A 27,587-nucleotide genomic window follows, 5' to 3' on the forward strand; every position below is an offset into this window, starting at 1 on the left:
TATATATATATATATGTGTATATATATGTGTATGTATATATATATATATATATATATATATATATATATATATATATATATATATATAATCACAAAAAGAGAGTACACACACACATTATTGAATTGCATTTCAACAGACATTAGCTTGCAAGAGCTAGCCACACAATGATCTGTTAAGTACTAGGTTTTATTTATTATTTTCCCTCCCCTATAAGTGTATTCAGAAGAAGTCCCATTACTTCCTATTGTTTATCATGATGGGTCCCTAGCACCAATCACAAATCTGGTAGCTAAATTTACGATCTCTTGGCTTTGTTCAGTATGAAGAACAACATAAGGTTACAAAGTGCTATGCTTGTTTTGGTTTAATGTACTTATGGGTAAAAATGACTCCTAAAGTTGGGATGATGCAAGCTGGCTGTAAAAGGTCGAAAGATATTCTGAGAAAAGTGTGACAATTTTTAAATATCAAATATGTTAATTTAAAATTTGCAACCCCAACACAAACACATTCTTGGCCCACTATGGGTTAGATTACAATAAATAACGAGCACTAAAAGAATTAAAATGAATTTGCTCTAATCCATATTAAAATTCCCCTTGACCATAAAAGCACACTGAAAATACACCCAACGGGCACATTTGTTATCCTATAGAATCTGACAAACCACTGGAGAATGTTCCTGCTTTCATTTGCACAATAGTAATGCAAGGGCGTGTGATACAAAAATATATTCCTTTTATTACATTTACAAAATATTTCCAGTCAGTTTGTAAAGCTATAACCACTTATATGTGGGGCTGCAAAACATGTTTAGGCTCCTTCTCTGGATCAGCAATACGGGTCATGTATTGGCCCTATTGGCATGTATGGTAGACATAGCAAATACCGGGAGTAGGTTAAAGTGCAAGGAATGAGCGGAGAGATACAAAGTGACAATGACATACCTCTTGTTTCTGGATTTATCCATGATGTTGCACAATAGATTTTCAAAGGACAACCATTAAATACTTTTGAAAAACATGCACCCATCTGTTGAGCAAAAAAAATGTGGCAATTAAAATCCAGATGCTTTTCTATTGTATCTTAAATAAATGCAAAGTTGCAGCGGCATAGATTGAAAAGGCATGTAAAATAAATAATGACAACATGCAACAGAATCATTGACATAAAATATTCATTCAAGCCATTCATTTTGCATTATATCCAATTATAATGTGTAAATTACACAAATGCGTTGCTTTTGTAATGGCTTACCAGAATGCTTCTTATATACATCTTATATAAATTTCTATAGCATATATAGAGAAGGACATTCATGTAGTGCAAAACCAATTTTGAACCCACTACGTTTTGCACAAGGGTGTTTGGCTGCAGAAGATGGCACGGGCAGAGGGGAGGAGTTGGGCAGCGTGGGTACACCCTTTGTACGAGAAGGTGTCTAGTATTATGGAGCAGTGCAGAAAGTATATGTCATAAGATTATTGTACTGTGATAATGAAATAAAAGAGGGGGCAGTTCTTTGCGGTGCGAGAGGGGCAGAAAGGAAATTCATACACCACAATAGGACTTGAAATTTGATCCAGATCAGAGATGGGGAATTTTGGGTTTATTTAATGGTGCACTCTGAACAAATACATTCAAAACTGCCACCTGTAACATAGACAGTCTATCCATATCCCTCATTGTCATGATTTATTTAAGCAAAAGACGAGGCTAAACGGTGTTATATTTTAGACTAAATTAAAAGTTTATTTTAGTGAAATGAAGGGGGGATTTCTAAAGGTAGGTGGTTTGACTTTGAAGTGGCATTTAGACATTACACCTTTAACCATTTATCAATACACTTCACAAATGATCTTCACTGTCTTTCGATATGGTTTAAAAGCTAAATAGTTATGGTCCTAGCTGAAAAATCAAAGGGGCTAATGCACAGTGAGTTCTACACCAGCCTGCGTAGCGTATCTTGCATGAAATTGCTCTGCACATGACCAGAAAAGTGGGCACACCTATGTGCGCTAATGCAGATATCCTGATGCGCCTGTATAGGTGGGAGAGGGGTGTTCTAACAGTACAGTAAGGGTGTCTCTGCGCAACTGAGTGCAGATGCAGACAGGGAAAAGCCGTATTATTTGCAGGTGGTCAAGGGCAGTTGCAAATAGTGGATGATGATGATAATAATAATAATGCTAACCAGTACTAGTGAACTGCTTGTGATTGGCTCTTTGTGAATGTTCCGCTGATGTCGATTAGCGATTTCTTTCTCGCTTGGGCATATATTATGCTTTTGTGTGCGAGTTTGAGCAATTACACGTATTCGAGACAGAGTTGTTTCCGCTGTATTTGAGAGGTATTAGCAGCTTTACTGATGCCCAATTGCGAATGCATTTTTTGGCCCAAAATTTTTTGGGGGAGTATTTTGGACAATAGTGTGTGATTCATAAAACAAGTATAACAGAAGCCCATAAGGAGACATGTGACCACAAAGTCACAGCAAAGCACTGATCTCCAAGGCAAATTGAGATATTATTCATTACATAAAACAGAAGCTATAATGTTGTCCCAATGAATACTAATATTATCATTTCACAAATGATTATAAATGATTGTATCATTGCTCTGTAAATATCTAAATGGGGTTTTTCACATTATATAAACCCTGTACTAAATCCCCTCCCTTCCTAAAATTAGCTGGGACTTCTTCCTATAACTTTAGGCACTGCTTGGTTCTCTTTGTGGCAGCTTTAAATTACATCTGCTGTGCCAGATCTCTACTGCTACGAAGAGCTAAAGGTGATCGGCAGAGATACCGGCGATATGTGCGGGTTAGGACCTAGCTAAATAGAGCGAATGGGAGCCCACCAAAGTACTATAGTAAAGAAAGAGAGGGATTTTGTACAGGGTTAATTGAAAGTGGAAACCCCCTTTAAATATAAGTGTTTACAAGCGCTGTTGCTTTCTGTGTCAGATGCTTTGCATACTGAGCCAAATACAACTGCCATATTTTCCTCGGTTTGAGAAGAAAAACAAATACATGTTTCAGCTTCCATTTCTGAATATGGACATAAAATATTCACGACAGTGGGAAAAACACTATGGTTCTCGGCACCCTGATGCCCCAGATAGATTTCTGTTCTCCTTCTCCGTTGTTTTGTTATGAGTAACTGGCAGGATTGAATGTGCTGCTGATAGGCTGTAATTAATGACTCATTCTGTACGCATACCCCTAAAATGTGGTATTGTTTATTTCTGCTGTTGTCACGCTAAGCTGCCTTGCTGAAACTCAAGCACAGATGCTGCTTTTATGCAAAATATTCTTAATGGTGTATTTCAGCGAAATGAGATTTGCAATGAATGTTTCAAAACACACATCACATAAATTTGCCACATCTAATTTCGGATCTTTCCGTCTATATTCGTCTCCTGCATTTCCTCATGCTACTCTAATTGAGCAACGGCAGACAGTAATTCTTCCACGTTTCCAATTTTACTTTCAGCATGTTCCTTGTAATCAACAGAAAAACAACTTTCAGCTTGAGGTGTCAGTGGAAGCAAAGGCGGTAAATCAGAGACGCCAGCTGATATCAAACCTTTGCATGATATTGCCAATGTTTCTACTAGGACTCCTCAAGTTGGTATGATGTTCCATATACTAATCAAATATTGTAATGTTTAAAATACAAAATTAATGAACAACTTACATGTTGGTGTAGACAGAAAACAGGAGCAAATTATTATTGTGTCCCTATTGCTTTGCAAGAAAATACAATTTTATCTATTTATCTACCTAAATCTATCTCTAACTATATAATTAACATACTAAAAATTAGACCGTCTCTTCATACACATGTGGCTACCAGATAGTGACTGAATTATCCATATAGTGTGTATGTGTATGCAGTTGTCGAAATGGGCTGATATATGATGAAATGCCATCCCGCCACTGCGTCTACCTTCATCGTCAAACTATCAAATTCCATTCACTTAAATTTACCATTCCGCCACTTCTAAATTTCCACTTCAACTAAATATATATATATATATATACATGTAATCACACACACACACACACAGGTATCTATATGTATCTATAGGTATCTATATCTATATATATACACACACACACACATCTCTCTCTCTATATATATATATATATATATACATACGTATATATTTTTTTTGTAGGATTATAGTCAGGTGTATGATTACCCAATCATACCAAATAGGTGATAATTATCATTTTCATATGTAGGTTGAAACACAGTCATTAACTAAAACAGAAACAGCTCTGTAGGAAGCTTAAAACTGGGTGAGGAACAGCCAAACTCTTCTGCAAAGGTGAGGTTGTGGAAGACAGTTTCATGTCACAGATCATACACCATGGCAAGACTGAGCACTGCAACAAGACACAAGGTAGTTATACTGCATCAGCAAGGTCTTTCCCAGGCAAAGATTTCAAAGCAGACTGGGCATTCAAGATGTGCTGTTCAAGCTCTTTTGAAGAAGAACAAAGAAACAGGCAACGTTGAGGACTGTAGACGCAGTGGTTGACCAAGGAAACTTAGTGCATCAGATGAAAGACATATCATGCTTACTTCCCTTCGAAATCAGAAAATGTCCATCAGTGCCATCAGTTCAGAACTGGGAAAAAACAGTGGAACCCAGGTACACCTATCTACTGTACGGAGAAGTCTGGCCAGAAGTGGTCTTCATGGAAGAATTGCGGCCAAAAAGCCATACCTTCAATGTGGAAACTAGGCCAAGCGACTTGACTATGCACGAAAACATAGGAACTGGGGTGCAGAAAAATGGCAGCAGGTGCTCTGGACTGATAAGTCAAAATTTGAAATATTTGGCTGTAACAGAAGACAGTTTGTTCACTGAAGGGATAGAGAGCGGTACAATAAGGAGTGTCTGCAGGCATGATGGAGGTTACTTGCAAGTTTGGGGCTGCATTTCAGCAAATGGAGTTGGGGATTTGGTCAGGATTAATAGTGTCCTCAATGCTGAGAAATACAGACAGGTACTTATCCCATCATGCAATACCATCAGGGAGGTGTCTGATTGGCTCCAAATGTATTCTGCAGCAGTACAACGACCACAAACATACAGCCAATGTCATTAAGGACTATCTTCAGCATAAAGAAGAACAAGGAGTCCTGGAAGTGATGATATGACCTCCACAGATCTCTGATCAACATCATCGAGTCTGTCTGGAATTGCAAGAATTAAGAGACAGAAGGATTTAAGCAAGCCTTCATCAACAGAAGATCTGTGGTTAGTTCTCCAAGATGTCTGGAACAACCTCCCTGCCGAGTTCCTTCAAAAACTGTGTGTAAGTGTACCTAGAAGAAATGATGCTGTTTTGAAGACAAAGGGTGGTCACACCAAATATTGAACTGATTTAGATTTCTCTTCTGTTCATTCACTTTAAATGATGCTTTATGTTAACAGTTAATTAAGTTGGTTATTTAAAATGCAAAGATGCCTTATATAGTTAAGTCCAATAAACATGTCCATATGGGATTTGTAGTACATCAAGGATTACCTAGACAGAACTGCAAATGACTAGTCATTAGATCATTCAGAGAAAATGCACTGACAGCAGACGGTGAATTAAGTCACAGGGTAGCTCATGAGTGTAGCAAGAACGATTCTGCCTGTACATGGGTAATTTTTAATGTCATTACTACTCATGAATATACAAAGCTGCTAAAGAAATGGCTACCCTAAAGCTGGCATGTAAAAATCTGAATAAAGGATAGAATATACAGCTGCAACTCACAGTAAATGTTGGCATATGTTTAGCTTTGTGTTGTCTGTTTAATGTACAGGTGACAGGTTATATTACATGGAAGAACCTTGGTAAGTCAAAGCTGGATTTAAAGTTGTTAGTGGGTGCAATCTCCCATATATATATATACACATACATATATATATATATATATATATATATATATATACACATATATATATCTATATATATATATATGCATACACACACACACACACACACAGTATAAATATATATATATATATATATATATATATATATATATATATATATATATATATATATATATATACATACACAGACACGGCAGTGACTGCTGGAATAACATCTTGCTTTTCAACAGACTGTGCTGTTGAAAAGTTCATCTCAGTTCATGCATAGAAAACACCTCTTGCTAGCACATCACAAGGAGTGACAAGCAGGCAGAGAGAGACACGCTGACTGGTCACATTTTGGCAGTTGAAATTGAAGAATAAAGTGTTGCTAGCGTTGTGACAAGTGTCACTCCATAGATGTTGCAGCACACTCAAACTCAAGAGCTGCCAGAACAGAAAACTGTCCAAGGACATATTTTAGTAGCTAGCTACCCAAGTGCAAGGTGTTAGTATTAGGGTAGGAAAATAACATCAACCAGAAGATGGCAGTATAATCTATATTACAGCAGGAGAGACGCATCTTCAACAACTACATAGAAATAAATTGCAAAATATTAAAGCATCTAGCACTAGTTTACTCTATTATATATCTGCAACAATATTAACAGAGCTACAGGACAGCAGTGACATGCACAATTTAACCTTAATGTAAATATATCATAGAAGATTAAGAAGTTGTAGAATTATTCTTGAGGCTTCTCAGTACTTTTGATTTAATGCGAAAGCAAAAGTAAAAACCAAGTCTCCAGCTGGTTTACAATACAGGATGTCACTTTTCCGGTACTTTGTTTTTGATGGCTTCTGTCATAACCAGTATAGCTCCAGAATGAATGCACTTTACACAATATCAGGAATTAAAGGAACACAATGGGCAGTCCAGGTGACTCAGCTTCCTTTTCCTAATATCTTACTATAGAATATATACAATCTATGAAGCAGATTACCACAATTCATAGGCAGATTATAGTGCTTTTATTAATACCCTGTTGCCTCAAAACACCCATCCCTTCCCCCCATCCCACTGTTGTGAAGGGACACGGCTTACCCCCAGAGCTGACCAGTATGGCTTGTCTGTTAGCATTAGTGTCCCCCCAATAGGGCGTCTTCGGGATGGTTATTTTGGGAAAGGGGCAGATAAATAAATCATTTTGTTAGCATTTAGTGAAAAAAAAAAAATATTTAATATCGCTATAGTTTGTTCCAGGTGTTTGTGGGAAGCTTTTTCTTATTGCTCATGACTGCTTGACTCTGCTGACCTAAAATGATATTAATATAATAAACCTAATAATTAGAACCTTCTATATTTAGTGGCCTTTATATTATCACACAGTCGCAGCAGTTGTAATAGTCCCAATAATCACATGTTTCAAGTTTGCATACTATAGCCCAATTCATCATTAGTTTTTGGAAAGATACTTACATGCACTTTAGGCGTAGGTGGCAATCCATTACTTATTGCCTTCTAAAAAAGAAACAATATCATAAAATCAAATGAGTGCTTTCTGCTTAGGCAACTTGGTATATACAATCGATGTCAAAATCTGTTTAATATCAGAGACAAATATCCTCAGAACACTCTCAAACTGTTGGGGTGGTGATGGGAGCTACAGGAATACAGGTGAATATTATTTTACTGAAAGTGTAGTAAACACTTGAAAAAGCCCCCAAAAGAAACGACAGAAAATTAAATTTGAAAAAAACAAAACAAAAAACAATTTAAACACAGATCTAAGCGCAGAATTAACTAAAATTCTGCTTTAATCCTGTCAATATTCTTTGTTACTGGCCAATAAACTGCATGAACTTGCTAAAACTATGTAGAAATCACAGGTAGAAAAGGCAAAACATATAAGCAAAAACAAATACCTGATCCGAAAGACCTTTTGCACAATAAAGTTACCATTTTGTTCTATTTCTGAACAATAAAAAAGAACAAAGCATATGTAGAGGAGATACATATTCTGCTTTGTCCTATTAAAATATGCTTAATATATGAAGTTGTATATGCACAAATCTACTCAGAACACGGTGACTTGCATAGAGGCGGCTAAATAAGTTAGTGGTTAGACATGTCTGTTGTTGTCAACTACAGGTTCAAGGAACCGAAACATAAGCAAATCTTCTTTTGTTATTCATTTGAGGCTCTCAACTAAGACAATTAAGTAAACGGCGTTGGGCTTACCGGCACATCTTTCTTTTCTTTCCGTGTAGGCACACTTAGTGACTTTGAAGTACGACTCTCTACCTGCTGAGGAAGAGAAGAAGTGTCCCGGTCCCCATTCAATTGGAATGAACCTAATCCATTACCTGCGGGAAAGTAGAGATAAAATATTTTCTATTCTGACAGCTAAATAAATACTTTATTAAATTATATAGTAAGCAGTTCAATACAGTTTTAAGTTCAGACATTTATTATTCATAGGTGATGCAATCTAAAAAAAACTTCACCCAAAACATGACAACTAAACATTGGTATTCTGTACTGAATAATTACAGATATAACTAAACTACCAGATCAAAAATATCATCCAGTTTAGAAACCCAGCTCCCATGTAAGAAGGTCACCATATAATTTGGCATAATGATCAGAATCACCTAAAATGTTAGGCTTGTGGGGTGGTAACCGTGGAGGTGGAGGTCTTGGAGGTACATAAGAAGCAGGCCGTGCTGGGCTCTCTGAAATAGGACATCTCTTGATCGTTCCTTGGTTGTCATCTTCAGAAGCACTTGATTCTTGCGGTATGAATATTGATTTTGGCTGCAAGAACAGAGAGCACAAAAAACTGAACACATAACTAGTGATGCAAATATCCAAAATGTTGAATACCTCAAAAAAAAAGAAGTTACATAAAAAACGTTACTGATGGTCTGCTTTCTAGTCATAACTGTTATCTGAGGACATCAAGGGTAAATATATTAATCGAGAGCTGGCAATATACACAGTGATGCGTATTCCCTTAAAACAGTATGCCCAAAAAATGATCCAATCATAAGTGATTTGATGATTACCGGATATGCCCATAAGTAAGTTCTGCAGCTGACCGCTATCAGCCTGTGTACATGGTAATTCGCCAACCATAAATAAACAGGTTCTTTTGTGATCTGACGCCGAACAGAAAGAACAAAATTTTCACGTCTCATGTGTGGCCAAATTGGTGATCAAATTTGGCTCATGCAAGAGCAGCTTAAAAGGGAGAGAGGGAAATTAAGGGAGAACTCCATGCGGTGGCTGTAAGTGTCCCACACTCCTCTCTGCAATTCCCGCTCAATCTGTTTCACACCCATTCAAATAATGTTAATGGTGGAGGGCATTGAATGTTTAGCCTGTCTGAAAAAAACAAAGCAGGAAGTGTGACGTGGGACCATTACAGCCAACAGCACCACAACACCTTCATCTCCATCTGTGTTCTTTATTTAAGACATAACAATTCTAGTCCACTGGTACAATATTTTAAAATACAGATTAAAAACATTTATAATATATCTACATATATAAAATAATATCAGAAAGGAAAAGTGCAGTAAGTATCACTTACAACTTGAAGAAGTACAAACTATATCGAAAAAATTGGGTTATGGGAGAATTGTGCTTCCTAATTGAAAAATATGCAGCCAGGGGAATTAACCTGAGATGAGGAGAAAGGGCCTAATCTCCTAACAAACTGGAAAAAGGTAGAATTCCCCAGCGCAAAAAATGATTGTAATAATAAATCTGACTTATTTACTGGTGTTTTCCCACATTGTGGTCATCACTCTGATCACTACTTTTTCCTACGAGATTATATCTCTCAGTTTCCCTCCGTTCCAGATAGGCTTTTTCTACAGTAGCATTATTGTAGTCTTTTGCAAGAAACCAATTTTTAAGAATGATGGCTTGTTCATCACGAGACAGATGCGAGCAGGTGCGTCTCAACCTAGTGTATTGGCCTTTGGGGATGTTATTTAGCCAAATTACGTGATGGCTGCTAGAGATGGGAATAAAAGAGTTGCAGTCCACTTTCTTAAAAAAGTCTTTGGTTGCAAGTTGGCCATTCATAATTAAAATATCAAGGTCGAGGAATTCGACTCTATTGTCACTGGTGAACACGATATAAAGGTCATTACTGTTGATATGCCTGATGAACTGCTCAAGTGTGGTACGGTCTCCAATTCAGATACAGAAAATGTTGTCTATATAACGACACCACTTGAGAATGTGGGTAGAATAGGGATTATTACTCCAAATGTTCAGCTTCTCCCAGTTGGTGATCTTGCAGATTTTCAGTTCTTCTAGATGCCTTTCAACTAATTTTTCAAAGGTATTAATAAAAGGACCTTTTATGTACCTTGGGTAGAAAGTAGACCGATTCTTTAGATCAATATGTTTGAATTGGTTGGTTTGAGGAATTTATGAATATCTATAAATGTGTTCAACTTTATCAATCCCTTTTCTGGGGCAAAATTAAGGCGTTTTTGTAAAATACTTGACTGGGGAGCTGTGAGCTTAGGACAACTCAGGTTAAAAATCCAGGAATTTTCCGGATTTCTCTCTTTATTTTTGGTTTTGCTCCCTCGTTTGTTTCCTCCATGCACTCCTCTAGGTCTAAAGTGTCCCTCCTTCTCTGTAGACATGTCTTGGATGGTGTGTTGTGATTGAACTGGAATGGTGGTGATTCTGTCCTGACAAGATCTAAAAAAGTGTCAAGATTCTGTTTAGCATCCAAGCAGGTGTGGGAGGGTAAATGTTGAACGGTGTTTTGGCCACTATCTAGTGAGTTGAGATTAACCAAAAAGTCATATTATTATTTTTATTAAGATCAGTTATAGCTTTTCGTCTCCTTCTTTGAAACCCCTCTTTCACTACTTCAGCATAGTTAACTGCTTTTTATAGTGAGGGGATTTAGAAAATTCTAAATTATGAGGGTTAAGGGGCTTGCAAACACAAGTGGTTCTCTCTCTCCTAGGTGTGTTTTTAATAAGCGGTGACCTAAATCGATTTCTCTTAACAGATGTGTAATTGTTGCGTTCTGATCTTTGCCCAGAGGGATACCCTGATTGGTGGGGGGTATGAGTGTTGTCAGAATGGGGGTGTCAAAGTGTCTTATGGTTGTTTTCCCTTTTTTTGTTTTCTATATTCTATATTCAAGAAAGCCTAGCTTTGACAATTGTTCTTTCTATCCCTGAGGAAGCCTTTTAAGGGTGAAACGCATTGAGTACTATTGGATACATCTTTCCTTTTTCCACCACGGACACTTTTCTAGCGGAACTACTAACAAGAACCCTCATTTTGCCGGCTGGCGGTAGTGAGACGGCGGATTTCTGCCAGACGCATGAGCATGTGCGACTTTCAGTATACCGAGACAAGAACTTCTACAGACACCGTGAAGTAGAGGATGGCGCTGCAGTCATCAATAAGGAGGAGGATACAAGGACTGGGATTCCGGGTATTTTCTAAACAAGAAGAAGGGTAAGTCAGTTTACCCACCTCCCAGACCGCTGTGTACTGCCATGAGTACACAGTTGGGTTTCGGCCTATTCATTTAAGGACATTTTACTGACTTTGCCTCTGTATCTATAGGGTAGCTTTTTGACTACTAGCTTATCGGTACTTTCTTGGTGGGCTCAATATAGCTCTTCTGATAGGACTTATATCCCCTTTTCAATTAGTTGGGGGTTTATATCCAGACTTTGCCAAAGCAACAGATGTGTTTTTTATGCTGCTTTGCTTTGATTATGTCATATTTATGTTATATTTGATTATAAAGTGATCACTCTAATATTTGATTGCGCACTGTGTTCTAATTATTTGCACTTTGCTACTATAAAGTCAGATTTTTTATTACATTCACTCTTTTTATTTATTGCGCTGGGGAATTCTAACTTTTTCCATAAAATGGAACGAGGGGTAGATCACCGGGTGAGGATTTCTAGAAAGGTTACTGGCTGGAGACAGTAAAAAAAACAAAAAAACAAGAAAAGGTGGCAGTACATCACTGTCAGCAGTGGCCAGGAGCTGTTATGTATTATCACAAAACATCAGCTCAGTTCTGGTCACACAAGTAATAAGAAGCAGGTAACATTTATCATGGCATGGGATCAAACCAGTGCATGACACCTTCCAAATGCTGCCCTCTTTCTCCTTTTTAACCGCTGTTATGCTTATTGATCAGTAGAAGCTGTAACATTTAAAGCAAAAATTAAAATGATCCAATGTAAAATTTTAAACTAAACAAAAATGGAAAATCAAAATTAAAGTATCAAACCGAACCATAGGGGAGAAAGACACTATAACTATTGTCTTTATTCCACTACCTGTACTCTACCAAAAAATTGTAATCATCAGGTGCGTAGAAAGCCTAAACCAGAAGCACAATGGGCAAATGGATGATAGATATTTGTATATTAGCCTAGGGAACTCTGTGCTATTATGCTGTGGGAAAATATTATAAGTCCTGACTATCGTGTACCTATTTTAAAAATGGAAATGTGGTAACAGTTAAAGGGGGGAAGAAAATTTCAAATATAAGCCCTTAGCCCACAGCGTGCACCATCTTTTTGATATCTTTTACGGTCACCAATTTAAATAATTGTGCCTCACGGAGTATTCATACAGCCCTTATATTATTAGCAGTTCCCCTACTCGCCTTTCAGTGTGTGGCCTGGAATGACATATTTAGGTCATCCTGTAACTGGGTTTAACTTATCTGACAACAGCACATGAAGAACTGTGCACAGTTACACTACCAATAGCACTAAGTTTAAGAATCCTGATGGAAAGGTTTTGTACAGGAAGGGGAACATTAAGAAGTCAGGTGCTTTCAGCAACTGCCTCGGAGCCAGCTCTACTCCCAATTCCTTTTTGTTTTCACTTGGAGAAGCCAGTGTTATTTATACAGGATCCATGGCTCCCAGGCACAGGAATTATTCCTGAGCAATGTGTGTGATGGAAAGCCATGCACATACAGCTGCAAGCACTCTGCTATTCTATTTCGTACAAGGAAGCTAATGCACATTTTTGTGCTTGATTTGCTCTTAATTCATTAATCTCATCTTTAAATGTTTGGAGGTAAATAAAAGACGCAGGAAGAGAGGCAAGGCTCGCACGAAACAGCAAGAAATGTCAATTTAGCAATGGGGAAGGCAAGAAAAATGTTCAGGCTCTAGGCGGTTTTCATTGCAAAGCAGCAGAGCACATCTGAGAAGAATTGATGTAGTGATTAGTGGATACTGCTGGGCATCACGGTGAACTGTCAAGTCCAAGTTTGCGGTCTACATCTGCTCTACTTCTGAGACAGGGTGATAAAGAGACAGACTAACGCACGATTTATAAAGACTATTATACCTTTTTAGATTTAAATACTGCACTGTTTTTTTTTAATAAAAACATTATCTTAAATCATATTGCTGTTTTATTACTGGCTTTTCTAGCATCGAGAGGCTCCAGACGTATTGTATAGTGGTGTACAACTGCAAGAGTAGCTGGTCTGACGTTTCAAGCGCATCTTGTATAAAGCTTTACTGCACTTTATAGGGTGGCGAGGTCCATCATCTTCTGCTGCGTTCCCAGATCACTTTTTACCAACATACAGGTTTATATTATTTTTATTTAATCATTTCAAGTAACTGTTTATAATACCAAAGTGCAGTTTATTTGTTAAATTATTTGTAATTCTTTTTTTTTAAACTACATTTTAAATTTTTTTTTTATTAATTATATATATATATATATATATATATATATATATATATATATATATATATATATATATATATATATACACACACACAGTGCTTTTTTTTTTTTGTCATAGAACTCACCGGCACCTTTTTTTAACGGATTTTCCGTGTTTTAAAAGTAACTTTTAAGCATTTGATGTTTGGTCCTCATAGACTTGAATCGCCTGGTCGAGCGTAGTAGGTCGGCGGCAAAATCATTAATCAAAATCGTCCGCGATGGTTGTAATGGCACTGCTTGGGTTGTGGCGCTGCTCAGCTTGTGATTGGTCTTGTGGTCACGCGCTGAGTGCTTACTGCGGGCGTTATGTTTTGTTACACAACTGACATGTGTGGGTGTGTGTATAGTGATTGACTACTACAAAAAAGCACTGCATACACACACACACACACAATTCATTTTAGACAGCATATGGTGGGAGAACGAACCACTACATTTTCATAACAACCATAAAAAATTAAGCAAGTGTATAGATATCAGTGTTCAAAGGCATTTGCTAGCAATACTCAATCTTTTGAAAGTAGAAACCAGATAGGTCCAAAAGGGAAATGAGGGTGAAAAGTGGAAAGGTGCATATATAAAAATGTGATTAGGTGACGCTGATCTGAAGCCTCTGAGTACATATGCTCGGAGTGTACTTTTGTGAGTTGTTTTCCCCTGAACCCTCTAGGTGTGTAATGAAATGACTAATTTGTAAGTATTAGTAGCACTGGGTCACTGGAAAGAGGTACTTTGTCATAAAGCAGTGGTTCCCAAACTTTTGCAGTTCGCGGCACCCTTAGAGTCTCCAAATTGTTTCAAGGCACCCCTCCAAAATAATTACTGAGCAATCCTGTTTTAGGAGTAGTTGGGTCAAAAAATTGCAATAAGTATTTAGGTCACGACAGAAATACTTATTTAGTTGTATGCAAAAATGCCCCTTTGCATCCAGGCACACTGCCCCCTCTGCAACCAGGCACACTGCCCCCTCTGCATCCAGGCACACTGCCCCCTCTGCATCCAGGCACACTGCCCCCTCTGCATCCAGGCACACTGCCCTCTCTCACGTTGCCCCCTCTGCCACGCTGGCTCCCTCCTCTGCCCTCCGTCACGCTGTCCCCCTCCTCTGCCCTCTCTCACCCTGTCCCCCTCCTCTGCCCTCTCTCACGCTGTCCCCCTCCTCTGCCCTCTCTCACGTTGTCCCCCTCCTCTGCTCTCTGTCACGTTGTCCCCCTCCTCTGCCCTCTGTCACGTTGTCCCCCTCCTCTGCCCTCTGTCCCCCTCCTCTGCCCTCTGTCCCCCTCCTCTGCTACAATCCCTCTCACTCTGCCCCGCGCCAGCCATAGAAAAAAGAAAGAAAACTGAAACTGACCAATCCGCGCGGCGCCGGGACCCAGCAGCCTCCTCTCTCCCGCAGCTGTCACTAACGTCGATATTCAGTGACAGCTGCGGGAGAGAGGAGGCTGCTGAGTCCTGGCGCAGCGCGGATTAGTAAGTTTCAGTTTTCTTTCTTTTTTCTATGGCTGGCCCGCGGCACCCCTGGGATCCGCGGCGCACAGTTTGGGAACCGTCGTATAAAGTATGAAATAGCAATACTGTGCTGTTGTCAACAGAGCATTTGTAGGAAGTCAAATCTACATTAATCCAAGGGACAAATGCTTTAACGTGTAGGCCTGGAGGAAGCTCAAAATTAGCAAGAATGGTTACTAATGGACAGTTGATTGTAGTCAGTTTCACAACTCTAGTGTCTAGATAGTAAGTGTCTGAATGGTCGAGATCTGCAAAAGAGCAATTTGATATTCTCAGTGGCAAGCCACTGTATTATCATTCCAGAATGTGCTTTGAATACAGTAGAGAGCTGACTAGCTATAGTCATCATTGGAATTATGATGGCACAGTAGCTAGTATTGTTGCTTCACAGTGCTGGGGCCATGGGTTCAATTCCAATCAGGACACTATCCGTCTAGAGACTATGTTTTTTGAGTGCTCTGGTTTTCTCCCACACTCCAAAAACATACTGGTTAATTGGCTTTTGAGAAAATGTGCTCTATACTGTGTGAGGGTGTGCCCACGGCAGCAATTTAGATGGTAAGCTCCAATGGGGCAGGTATTGATGTAAATGATTAAATATTGTCTGTACAGTGCTACGTAAAATGATTGATGCTGTAAAAATAAAGGTAAATAATAATAATGAACAGCCATGCGGAGCACCCAGACAATCTAGAGAGTTACGCTGACATGACAGACAGTTTAATCCTCAGTATCTTTCCAGCCAATTTCCCTCTGCAAGGAACAGGGAACCTTTATTTGGTAAAATGCACTGGAAGAGTACAACTAATTTTCACTGTGAGAAGTTGCATAAGAACAGTGCCCTGAAAATGAAAATTCAGTAGTATGAACTTTTGGTCTGGGTGGGTCTTAGATATTTTAACAGTATGTGATTTACAATTATTGATTTTATAGCTGTCTGTCAGTAATTGTATCAATCTTGATAGTGGGATGGCAATAACCTCAGGAGATTTTAAGTTACTGGCTTCTACATGTTTTCCTGTATACTTTACTTGCTTCCCTCTGTAACTTTTAGCTACATATTCATCAGTTAGACTTGTTTTTTTGACCTTGGATATAACACAGCCCTGCTGTGCTCCCTGCATTGGATACAATTGAGCAGTTTTGTGTCATATCTCACAACAACGTAAATAAATACCTTTGCCTGATGGTTTAACTTGCGTCACTAGAAATTGCACATTCAGAAAAATTAAAATAATTCAACTCTATTGTTTGTCTTTCTCCCTATATACACTTAGAGAGAGTCACACAGGCAGACAGATATGTTTTGAGGTTCATCTGAAAAACTATCTGTGAAACACTTGGGACCTGGAAGCTAAATCCTGATTAATGAAAGCATAATTTATGCCAATCCTTAATGAAGAACGGTTAGGTCTTCTAGCAACCATACATTGTGTACATTCATGTGACGGAACTGATTCTTCAATACAAAGAACAAAATGTCAAAAGTCCTTCTGTAATGTACCAAAACATTAGTGACACTGCCGATGCTGTAATGTGTTTTGTTAATTTGAGGGGTGGGGGTAGGATGGTGAAAGGGGGGGATTTGCAATCAACCACAAATGCACTGATCTCTCGTTCTTTTCCTGGATCTTGTACTGTATTTTTTAGTAGCCAATTTGGAAACACTGACATTTTAAGGTAATGCAATTCTCTTGTGGCAAGTTATTTGTTTCACTGCTCTCACAAACATAAACTGAACTAGTCAATGATAATAGTGCAAGTAACATTAAAATAGTATTAGAAGTCTGAAAAGGATAAAACAATAATGTCTTATTGCTCTTATACAACATTATCAGGTTTAAAGTAGAAAGAGCACTGACCTTTGGTGGTAGAGGAGGTGGTACCTTGGGCTTTATGGTTGAGCTGGAAAAGTAAATAGAATAGAAGACAATCAGCTGAGATATAAACATAAGATCCTGGTTCATCCATTAAGACCGTGGATTTGATATTCAAAAGGGCTTGTGCGGATTCTGCCTACAATTGTGCTATCACTTGTAACATGCCGAGAGTATGGCACTGTAGCCCTCTAGCAGAGACATACATGCTCCAACTACAGGGAGGGATATGGCCGAGCTCATTTAAAAGAGAAAATAAAACAACTGTCTTTAACTAACTACTATCGCATAAAGTTACTAACACTAACAATGCGCAAATGGAAATGTTCAGGTCTTTTGTGAAGGAGACACAGAACACACTTCTATGTTTCAATTAAATTGTTATTTTATGCGTTAAGGTTTTGCAGTTGTACTTTCAGAATTAAACACAAGTCTGTATCTACACACCTGTAAGTAGTAGAGTCCCATAAGTTTGGTGCCATAAGCACCCAAAGTGGCACTTGGGATCTTATCAACCAATTAGGAAAACAATATATGCATAGCAATTATTACTTGTAATAGTTGTACCCCTGTGCAAAAAAAATAGTCCTGGCAGTGGACCCTGGGAAATTATGTGGCAGTTGCGGTAATCCTGTGGGCTGAACCAATATTCATGAGTATAAAGTCTATCAATTCACTGTTCAATAGGCAAGAACACGTCCCTACAGAATTGATTGGCTGCATTAACATAGGCTCAGCCCATAAAATGGCTACTTTCATGGTACGTAAGTGAAGGGATGTATTAAAAAGATCACCTAATAGCCACAATTAAGTGAACAGCTGCAGCAAAGCTGAAATGCTGTTGATAACATGTAATAAATACAGAAATAAATGTATTATATTCTTAATGGGTTAAACTTAGTTGTAAGATTTGTTGGTAAAATAAATGTCTCTTGAGAGTATAACCCATATAATTCCTGCGTTAGCAGAAGAAAGGACACAGTGTAATGCTTTGGCGAGGAAATGTGACACTTAAGATCTATGTGCCCTTAAAACATTACTCCAGGGCAAAGTGCGCTCCCAATTCTTTCTTCCTTTTCTCCCAGGAAAGACAAGTCCAATTAATCTTGGCCCGGACTGACGAAAATAATGCTTGTATACTTGTATGTGCGAACAGAAAAGTTTCTTCCAAAATATTTCAGTATTCTTATATGTATTTTTATCTCTACCACTGTTGTACTCGATCTCAGACATCTACCTATAGATCACACTCCTCAGCAAAAACAGATCCTGGGTTAAAAATCAGTGATGACTGTAGCTGTGGTACTCCACTTGTTCTGTGCTGTGCTGCATTACTAGGAACGTTATTAAAATTGTTCCGCAACCTTAGGAAGAGATCGTGGCACACTCAGTAACAGTTGCTATTGCAAATGCAGTAACCATATGGCAATGGTCTGGGGAATGTTGAGTACTCGTCGTGTATCAAGTGACTTTTTAGGTCTCCAAGAAAACATTTTTATTTAAATTATTCTCTCCGATGCCTATCAGTTAGGTGTATTTAAACTTAACAAAACTCTGGTTTGATAAGTTTATACTAAAGAAGGATTTGGCCTGGGATGTTTTTGCCCCACACTACACTGAAAATGACACACTTAGAGGCATATGCAATTAAGCTGGCACATCGCGGCTACGCAATTAAAGTGTCATTTGGTACCGCAACATTGCGGATTTCCCTTCCCAACCCTATGGGGTGCGAACGGAAATCCGCAATGTTGTGCTACCATATTGACATACTTCCATTCGCAGCCGCATGTAGCTGTGATGCCCGCACCTAAATGAATATGCCCCTTAAATTGCTCATAATCAATCCATAAATCAAATACAATCTCTGGAGGTTTGCAGAGAATCCTGGGCTCCTAAAAGTGCTTTGAAAGTCCACATTCAAGTTTTGAGCCACCAGAAGTTATAACACATATTTACACCGTTTGCTGCATCATATATTAAGGGCCATTTACAAATTGAAAAAAGTGTAAATCTGCAGAGCCAATGCTCTTTTGTGATGTCAAACGTCTTCTTTAGCACTTAGTTTTACAGGCATTTGTGGTGAAAGATGGTGGCATGGATCAGGCATGGATCAGGCACCTGGTTTTGCTCTAAAGTGCTGAAAAGAGATTTGTTTTTCCAGGATGAGATTATTTAAGAGAGATAAATGTGTGGAGAGGGCATATTTACAAAGACGTTTCTCGCTGTTCCGGAGGGTGCAAAGTCTTTTACTATCCGCAAAATCACTTGTCTATTCCACCAAATCTAAAGTCCTGGAGGTCAAATATCATCAATATACTTATAACAGGGGACACTTTGCAATTAACAATTGCTCTTTTTCTAGGTGCACATTGGTCAATGCAATAAAAAGCTTCAAACAGATAAAAGTGATACATGGAATATAGGCAGTACAGTTCCCTCACTCTCTTGATTATTTAAGACACAAGCAGTATTTTAGTAGAAAAACTGAAAAGTTTAATTTAATAAAGGGGCGATTGGAAAGTACTTTTTTCTGGAGCATCCACCAACACGCAAAACTAATTGCAGGTTCATTTTATGGGAATATTTACAAAAACCAGGACATGTGCATGCACCTTGCGGACAAATAAGTGTAATTCCGCATATAAGGGAGCATCTTGGGTCTACAGATTTTGCGGTTCGTAAATGACCCTTATTGTTTCTATGGGTTGTGTATTTATGGTGTGCACTAGTATAGTTCTCCAGCAAACTAATCACCAATCCTGTGTATAGTGAAACTGGAAAAGACAGGGGCAAAGAAGCAATCTCAGTACTCAGTCTATGTTAAACTTCTCGCAGCAATGTATTCAGCAATAAGGCTGTGGGGAAAATCAGAATAATTCTTTTAACAGAAAACATTTGAAGCACAGCACATAAAAAGCCAGATAGCAAAGACCAAGCTAGAACAAAAGTCACCAGGAGACAGAGTAGAACGTATGAGGGACAAGGCTACGGAAGATACAAGACACGCCACCTACGTTGGAAACAGAATCTAGAAGCACTGGGGACACAAGATCCACAGCTTAGTGTTTCCATAGCAGAAATAACTCTAGCACTGTGTTCAACTGTCTAAGACAAATCTAGAAATATATTGTAGCCTACAAGTAAACGTATTTCTTTTGTTAGTAGCTAAGAACTGTTCTAAGTAAAATAACAAGCTGATATTTGGGAAGAAGTTAGTGCACTGCTGGGCCTTTGTCATGTTGTGCCGAATGCAATGTTGTTAAAGACAGACTGAGTCCCATTCTTAGGATGCGCGTGAAGCAGAGACCCAACAAGCCGAGATAGGAAAAGGACTTACTGTTTTGATTCATCATCATCCCCATCATCATCTTCTAAATGTGCCACATGTCCCCTGAGGAGATGAACAAGGTACCATGGCTGAGTGCTCTTCACTAATAGGACTACAGCTACTATAAAAGGACTATGACATGCAATACCTAAGGGCTTTATTTTTAGTCTGTTTGCTACAGAGTATAGAGTTTTTTGGTATTTCTGCCTATGCTTTGGTTTTCACGGTGGAGCACAGATGCAGTTCACACCAAGTAAAGCTCTGATACATCTGCAAAACACACACACACACACAGGCAGGGAGGCATTACAACATTGGGATGGAAATATGCACATTAAGAACACAAAGGTGGATGGATGACTGAGACGGAGAATTCATTACCGTTGGTGCAGCTCCTCTTCCACTGATTTCAGAAGACTCCTTGAAAGCAAAATCACAACACGCTTATTTGATGAAACACAAGATACAATTCAATTGTTGATACCAAGTGTGATTATATATATATATATATATATATATATATATATTTATTATATGTCAGTACATGCTAAAATTTTGTTATTATCCCCTTCATTCCATTAAAACATTTAATTGGCATAGCATTACAATTTCCACGAATGCATATTCTTAATGTAGGTCTTGCAGTCAGAAATAACCCCAGATTGCAGAAAGGAGAATAGATAGGTAGAAAGCACAATCAAAGTGTTACTGCAACATAGATAATCCGCTTCAAAATGAAGTTTTAATTGAAATAAAAGATTTCTCTCTTTTTTTTGTATTTTTTTTTATACAGCTAATATAGTATTTAATGTGATCTTAAATGCTCATGGTTTAAGGCTTTGTACAAAATAATGTTACCAAATGGACCTGACAAGTGTTTATATTGCATCAATTTCAATGTTGCCTGTGTTAACACTTGGTACAATATAATAGGTTTATAGGAGTGGTCTTTAAGTACATAGTACCCTACGCTGCACTGACACTTTCAGAACACACTATTAATAGCCAGGTAACAAGATTCTGTCTACACTATTAACAGGCGCCTTTCAATGACCGTGTGCCCTTACTGTTTACCATACTTTTTTTATGAAAGGTACTAATATAATATTTAAATCAGTCTGTGGAGTAATCAAAAACAGATAAATGATAAAAAAAACAACAACATTGCCCATTCCTGCATAATAATGTCAAATAAAAGGTATAATTTTAGGAGCAAACCAAATATTGCTATAAAACCGACTGTTGAGCCTCAGAATAATTGGATTGTGTAAAAAATCCAATTTTCATGCCAATTCAATGTCCCAATTTGGACAGAACAGAGCACAGATGCTGCTTTCATCTATAGCATTTCCACCTTATTTGCCGTCGCGTTCTGGTGTGATCTTCAAATGAGCACAAACATACTTAAACAAGGTAGGCAAAGAGATTGGAGAAAAATAAAAACGCATTATATCCTTTGCTCGGGCTTACTCTGGGATAATTTGTCTTCTGTGACTTGGCGTCTGCAGTACAAAAGCTCTCCATGACTCACTCCTACCTCCCTTGAAAACCTTAAGAGTGCTGGATTTCTCAGACTGATATGCAGCGGATTTTTCTTTGGATGAAAGGATATTTTTTCATGGTTCTGTATATTTTATGAATTCTACTCTATTCTGCTTCTTATCATTACTAGAAACTCATGTTGAGGGATTTTCCATTAAATTATTTTCTTTATAAGGAAAGCTTGTGATAACTTTCACCCACTTGTTATTATTGCTTGTCAAAAACAATAATTAAAGTCTTGCTTTGAGTATGTTAAAAGCAATTATGTGTTTTTTATTTGTACCAGAATAGAAAACATACAGAACATACAGTACAGGAATGTAATGGCTGAAATAACATTAGGGTTTGTCAGCAGTAAACAGTTAACCTACCAGTATATCTCTGGCGCGTGGAAGGATACTGAAGCCACCACGCAACAAACATGGAAAGAATATACTAATTCTACAGATAAAGACCCTGGTCGGAATCAAATCTTTGACCCTAGCTCTGTGAGGCATCAATGCTAATTGTGCCACCACGCTGCCCATAGAGTAAAGGGGTATGGCATTAAAGCACCTTAAGTCTGGTACATTTGTGTGTGTTCATGGAAAACATTGCGCAGGATTAGAAGGAATATATTGAAGTCTATCTATGTGCCTACAATATTCGTAGAAAAAAACATGATGGAAAAATAAATTGGACGGTATAACAAAGGGACAACACAAGAAAAAGGCAAATAATTCAGTTCCTCTATAACATAACAAAAATATATAGGCAGTAAAGAAACATTAATATAAATGGATGGCAATGTCAGTATCTCTCTCTAATGATGTGATCTTGCTATCTGGTACATGATTTTACAGGATGTTTGCTCTATACATAAAATCAATCAGAATCACTATATCTAGAAGCCAGAAGTAAGTTCTATTCTCAAGGAGTCATCGGAGGTCATGCAGAAAAACTATTTATTATTTTTATGTATTTATTGAGGGAATTGCACTTTTTTTTTTTTTTAAATGAACCTTTAAAGTAATTCCCTACAAGGACCGTCTTACATTTGCTTAGCCATTTCTCTATTCCAAACTAAAATGTCCTGTAATCCAGAAATGAAATGTCAGGTCTGCAGGTTAATCTGTTCCACAGCACAGAGCTGCTGCTATGTGTTACTGTGCAAATCCCTGATCAGTCCAATTGTGCTCTGAAACATTTGAATTTCAATAAAATCATTGCTGTACACTAACTTTTGTTATTTTTATATTCAAAATAGAATACATTGTAAACCAAAACAATTAAATACAGACTATAAAATAGAGACATTGCTACAGAATCAGGCAATCTTGTAAAAATGTGTTTAGGCTAATGAATGGTGTAAGTAAATGCTAGCCATACATGGTGTAATATCAGGTATCTGCAAGGCCGGATTAAAGGAATGGAGGCCCCTGGGCTAATTCCCCCGTGAGCCGCCCCCCCCCCCCCCCCCCCGGAACAGCCCGCCGCCCCCCACCCCAAGCGCTTACTTCTTTCTGCTGTCCTGTCACTGTAGTCCCTCCGTGGCGCGCTGTAAACTCCTTACTGAGGAGATCTCGTGAGAGTGAGACTCACGAGATCTCCTCAGCAAGGAGATTACTGAGCACCACGGAGGGACTACAGTGACAGGCTCAGCAGCATTGATCGGGCCAGGGGCGCCCCCGCCCCTGATCAGTAATGCCGCTGAGCACTGTCAAGGGCCCCCTGGATGCCCGAGGCCCCTGGCTGTTGCCTAGTTAGACCTCAGGTTAATCCGGCCCTCAGTATCTGATATGATATTGCAATGTATATAGCCCGAAAATTACCACAATGTCTGAGAACAATGACATAGAAATTGACGGGATTATTATCTTGCCCCTAACAAGTCGTAATCACACCAGCAGTGATCTAACCCCTCAGTCTGAGGTTCCCAACAGCTGGATCTCATACAATCTAGCCACCTATGTGTCCAAATTGGACATTAAACCTGTTGCCTGCACCAAGCAATAATCATCTCAAGTGTGGACAGGGTAGGAAATATATTTACAAACTCAAGTATTTCAGAGATATAAATTAATCTTCAGATTAAAATGTAACTCACTTGTTTCCCCCGAGGAAATAGCCGCCCTGAGGTCCTTGGCCGTAGTCTAACTGAAGGTCCTTCACAAATAGAATAAAATCAGAGTAGTAAAGTGTTAATCAATTAATTCAATAAAGCAAAACAACAAGAACACTAGTACAAATATGAGAGGCATTTAAACAAAGAGTATAACACAATTACATTTAAGACAAAAGCTTTATAAAGGGAGTTTCAGATGGGCTAACTATTTCCTGATATTGTAGCCACAACCAAAGAAAGCATATTTAATTGTTAAAAGTATTTTAGAGGAGGATCCTCTGGAAACCAGACTGGTCTGGTGTCTAAACATCTACTGAAGAAAACGGCAAGATGCCAGGATTGGCTAATGATTAGAAACAATAGCTTACATGGAGCTATAGTGAGAGCAATTGGAGGATCCTGGGTTTTGTCAGGGTACATTACATTTGAGAATGTTTATACAAGTACTTTTTGCTTATATCAGCTTGAATTTTAAGAACAGTGATCCAAATATAAAATGGAGAACAACACAAGCTTTCTGTTCAATTGACAATATCCTTTTTTCTAGTGTGAAAATAATCCAAAAGTGTAACACAAATTGTGTGAATATGTATATAATATGTGTATATAAAGGAACGATGCAGCTGAAATAACAGTTACTTTACATTTTTAGCAGAATTAAAAAACAACACATAACATATGACTTCACACAAGTTACATTTTCAAGAGCCACGTTTAAGCTTCAGAGATTACTGGACATTGTTTTGAAATGTAATACAATGATTAAAACATTAATGATTCAAATACATAGAGCTTCAGTTATACAATGAAATTACTTAAACGTGTTAATTAGCAGATTATGGACACATGTTCTTCAGTAACAAACCATGCAGACAGAAAACACAACACAGAGGGATACTCATGTCATTGTAAAATCAGTAAAACAAGGCAGAAACCTCAAACTCAACTTCATTAAGATCATTTGTAGAACACACAATAATAGTGAATAATATGGGAAAGGTACTGGTAAAACAGGCTTTCTGAATATCATTCTAGAATTTGGATGCTTTGAAAGAAAAAACACACTTTTTTTCTTTTTCTTCAGAAAAAGAGCGCACAAGCAGCAAGCGGTAAGCACAGGATTTTGAAGGGTAATGTAAATGGTAATGTAGAATGGGTAAAAGCACGCTATGCATGGGCATCATTCTAGCCTTACTTGTTATCAAATGCCACATCACATTTTCCATAAGCACAGCATAACACAATACTAAAAAGAACAGCATATGCAAAACCCACCATAGTATAGTCTACACCAGGGTTTCCCAAACCCAGTCCTCAGGGCTCCCTAACAGGGCAGGTTTTCCGGATCACATGTGACATAATTAGGACCACCTGTGGATCTGTTACAATGTGTCAGTCAGTAATGAATACACCTGTGCTCCAGCAAGGAGATATGGAAAACATGCACTGTTAGGGAGCCCTGAGGACTGGGTTTGGGAAACCCTGGCCTACACATATTCTTCTGTAGTTTGTTTGTTAACTGACCACCACCAATTTCCATACACACCAACAGCCCCCCTCTTCCAATAATCCAGGGAATGGGGATGACCAGAGGGATAATTGGTCACTCATTGAGGCTGGTATATTGTGCTTCTTTTGCTATTTCACCCTTTTTCTCTCTCTTTATTTCTTTTAATACCAACAGAGGAAACAAGTTCTACATCTGGTTTTAACACATTTAAATAAGCAGTGTGATATTTTTACTAACATAGTGACAGGAACCCTAATGTCAGCACACTTCTGTCTGTACCATCTTATACAAATTCCCCCCTACATATACACCAAAGTGTACACGGACGTGTACACTTTGCTGAGTATAACACACTGTGGCTGCATACATATGAAATCCACCCTAGTATAGTCTACATAATAATATAGATTGGCATAAAAGGGCTCTGTGAACAATACATTGCAATACAACAAGCACTAGAAAGTGATACACTTTTAATATTGTGCACATCCACATATTAATGTTCACCTCCTAGAACAACTGCAGAAACAAAAATGTACAAAACATACAATAAAGTACATAGTCAGGGGAAAATAATCAGCTACCACGAAAGGCACAAATTACCTGCTACCTCACTGATATCATTAACTCCAAAATAATTGACTAGCTGCACTGTTGTGAATATTGGTAAAGCACGCAGAATGATTGCCTACGCTATGTACAGGCATTAGTTACAACACTTTACAAACTGACTAGCTGCACTGTTGTGAATATTGGTAAAGCACGCAGAATGATTGCCTACGCTATGTACAGGCATTAGTTACAACACTTTACAAACAGGATCTTCATCGGATATTAGACAAAATAAAACCTTTCCATGACAGATTGGCTAGTATATGTAATCTCCTATATGTACTCAGTGCCAATCCCACATATCAATGACTTGCTCTTTTCTATTAGTCATAGTCCAAGTAAAATGTATCTGAAACAATTCTAGAATCAAGATGACAAGTGCACATACCTCTAAGGTCTAATATGTTCATATTAATTCTTGATCAGTGGACACGAATCACTTAATCAGCGTATGGTGTTTTGTTCCAACCGATGCAATTTATTTCTGTTTGCTATTCTGCACTAGGCCTCTGGCATAATTACCTGTGCAGTGCACGCAAAAGCCCACTGGCTATTTTGTCCCAGCTAGGAAAAATAACCTGTTTTTAGGAGCAAATCCAAATCTGTCTCTTTGAGACACGGGCTGTTTGTCACAATTTAATTCAAGAACCGAGAGAGTGAAAATAACAAGGGGAAAAGTAAAAATCCTGCAAATGTGAGAGGTTGTTCAGCTGCCACTCTGAGAATAACATCTTATGTGACATTTTCATGAACTTGACATCTGTCAGTGCTGCTTAAAGTGGTATCAAGGGATTGGAAGACAAGTTGCATGAACTATAAATAAGTCTTCTGTGGAAGATAATAATTAATAAATATATATAGTAATGTATATGTATTCACCAGACACACAAACAACAAAGAAGCAACCAGGGTCTTATTTGTGAGGAGTTTGTATATTCTGCCGTTTGGGTTTCCTCCCAGTCTAAAAAGATACTGGTTAATTTGGCTTCTGACAAAAATGGACCCCTGGAGAATGTGTGTTTGTGTGATAGGGAATTTAAGACTTTAAGCTCTAAAGCGAAGGGGCTGATGTGAATCATTACATATTATCTGTACAGTGCAGTGTAATATGATTAGTGATATATAAATTAATGATAACAATATCATCACTTAGTTTTGGACACACAAGAATGGGATCTAGTATATAGAAACCGGTTATTTAAAAAATAAGGAAATATGGGAAAAGGGAAATGTGCTGCTACTCAGTGATAATTCATAGACACAAATATGATTCCTAAGTGCCTTCTCTTACCGTCACTATAAGGAGAATTGCCCTATAATTTAATGAGAAGGAATGCTTTATCTGGGGAAATCCCAAACTAGCTACACACTCTGCGATGTCGCAGCATATGTGGCCCAAAACTGCTAAATAATGATTCTATCAAAATGTACGATCCTG

The 27,587-nt window shown here is 38.1% G+C and overlaps 1 protein-coding gene across 5 annotated transcripts in view; it reads right to left on the reverse strand.

Moving 5' to 3' along the window:
• MAP4K3 (mitogen-activated protein kinase kinase kinase kinase 3) overlaps positions 1 to 27,587 on the reverse strand; it is a 207,305-nt gene that overhangs the window by 30,822 nt on the left and 148,896 nt on the right. For 4 of the 5 annotated variants that reach the window (XM_075203721.1, XM_075203720.1, XM_075203719.1 and 1 more), the window contains 8 exons: positions 24,010 to 24,068; positions 20,763 to 20,801; positions 20,391 to 20,444; positions 17,036 to 17,078; positions 8,546 to 8,708; positions 8,133 to 8,257; positions 7,371 to 7,412; positions 949 to 1,033 (listed from right to left, as the gene is read on the reverse strand). In XM_075203721.1, coding sequence (XP_075059822.1) covers positions 949 to 1,033; positions 7,371 to 7,412; positions 8,133 to 8,257; positions 8,546 to 8,708; positions 17,036 to 17,078; positions 20,391 to 20,444; positions 20,763 to 20,801; positions 24,010 to 24,068 — 610 coding nt within the window. The remainder of the gene's footprint in view (positions 1 to 948; positions 1,034 to 7,370; positions 7,413 to 8,132; positions 8,258 to 8,545; positions 8,709 to 17,035; positions 17,079 to 20,390; positions 20,445 to 20,762; positions 20,802 to 24,009; positions 24,069 to 27,587) is intronic. The other variant, XM_075203718.1, reaches the window with a different exon arrangement.

This window comes from Mixophyes fleayi, chromosome 3 (genome assembly GCF_038048845.1).
Source record: "Mixophyes fleayi isolate aMixFle1 chromosome 3, aMixFle1.hap1, whole genome shotgun sequence".
Taxonomy (NCBI): Eukaryota; Metazoa; Chordata; class Amphibia; order Anura; family Limnodynastidae; genus Mixophyes; species Mixophyes fleayi.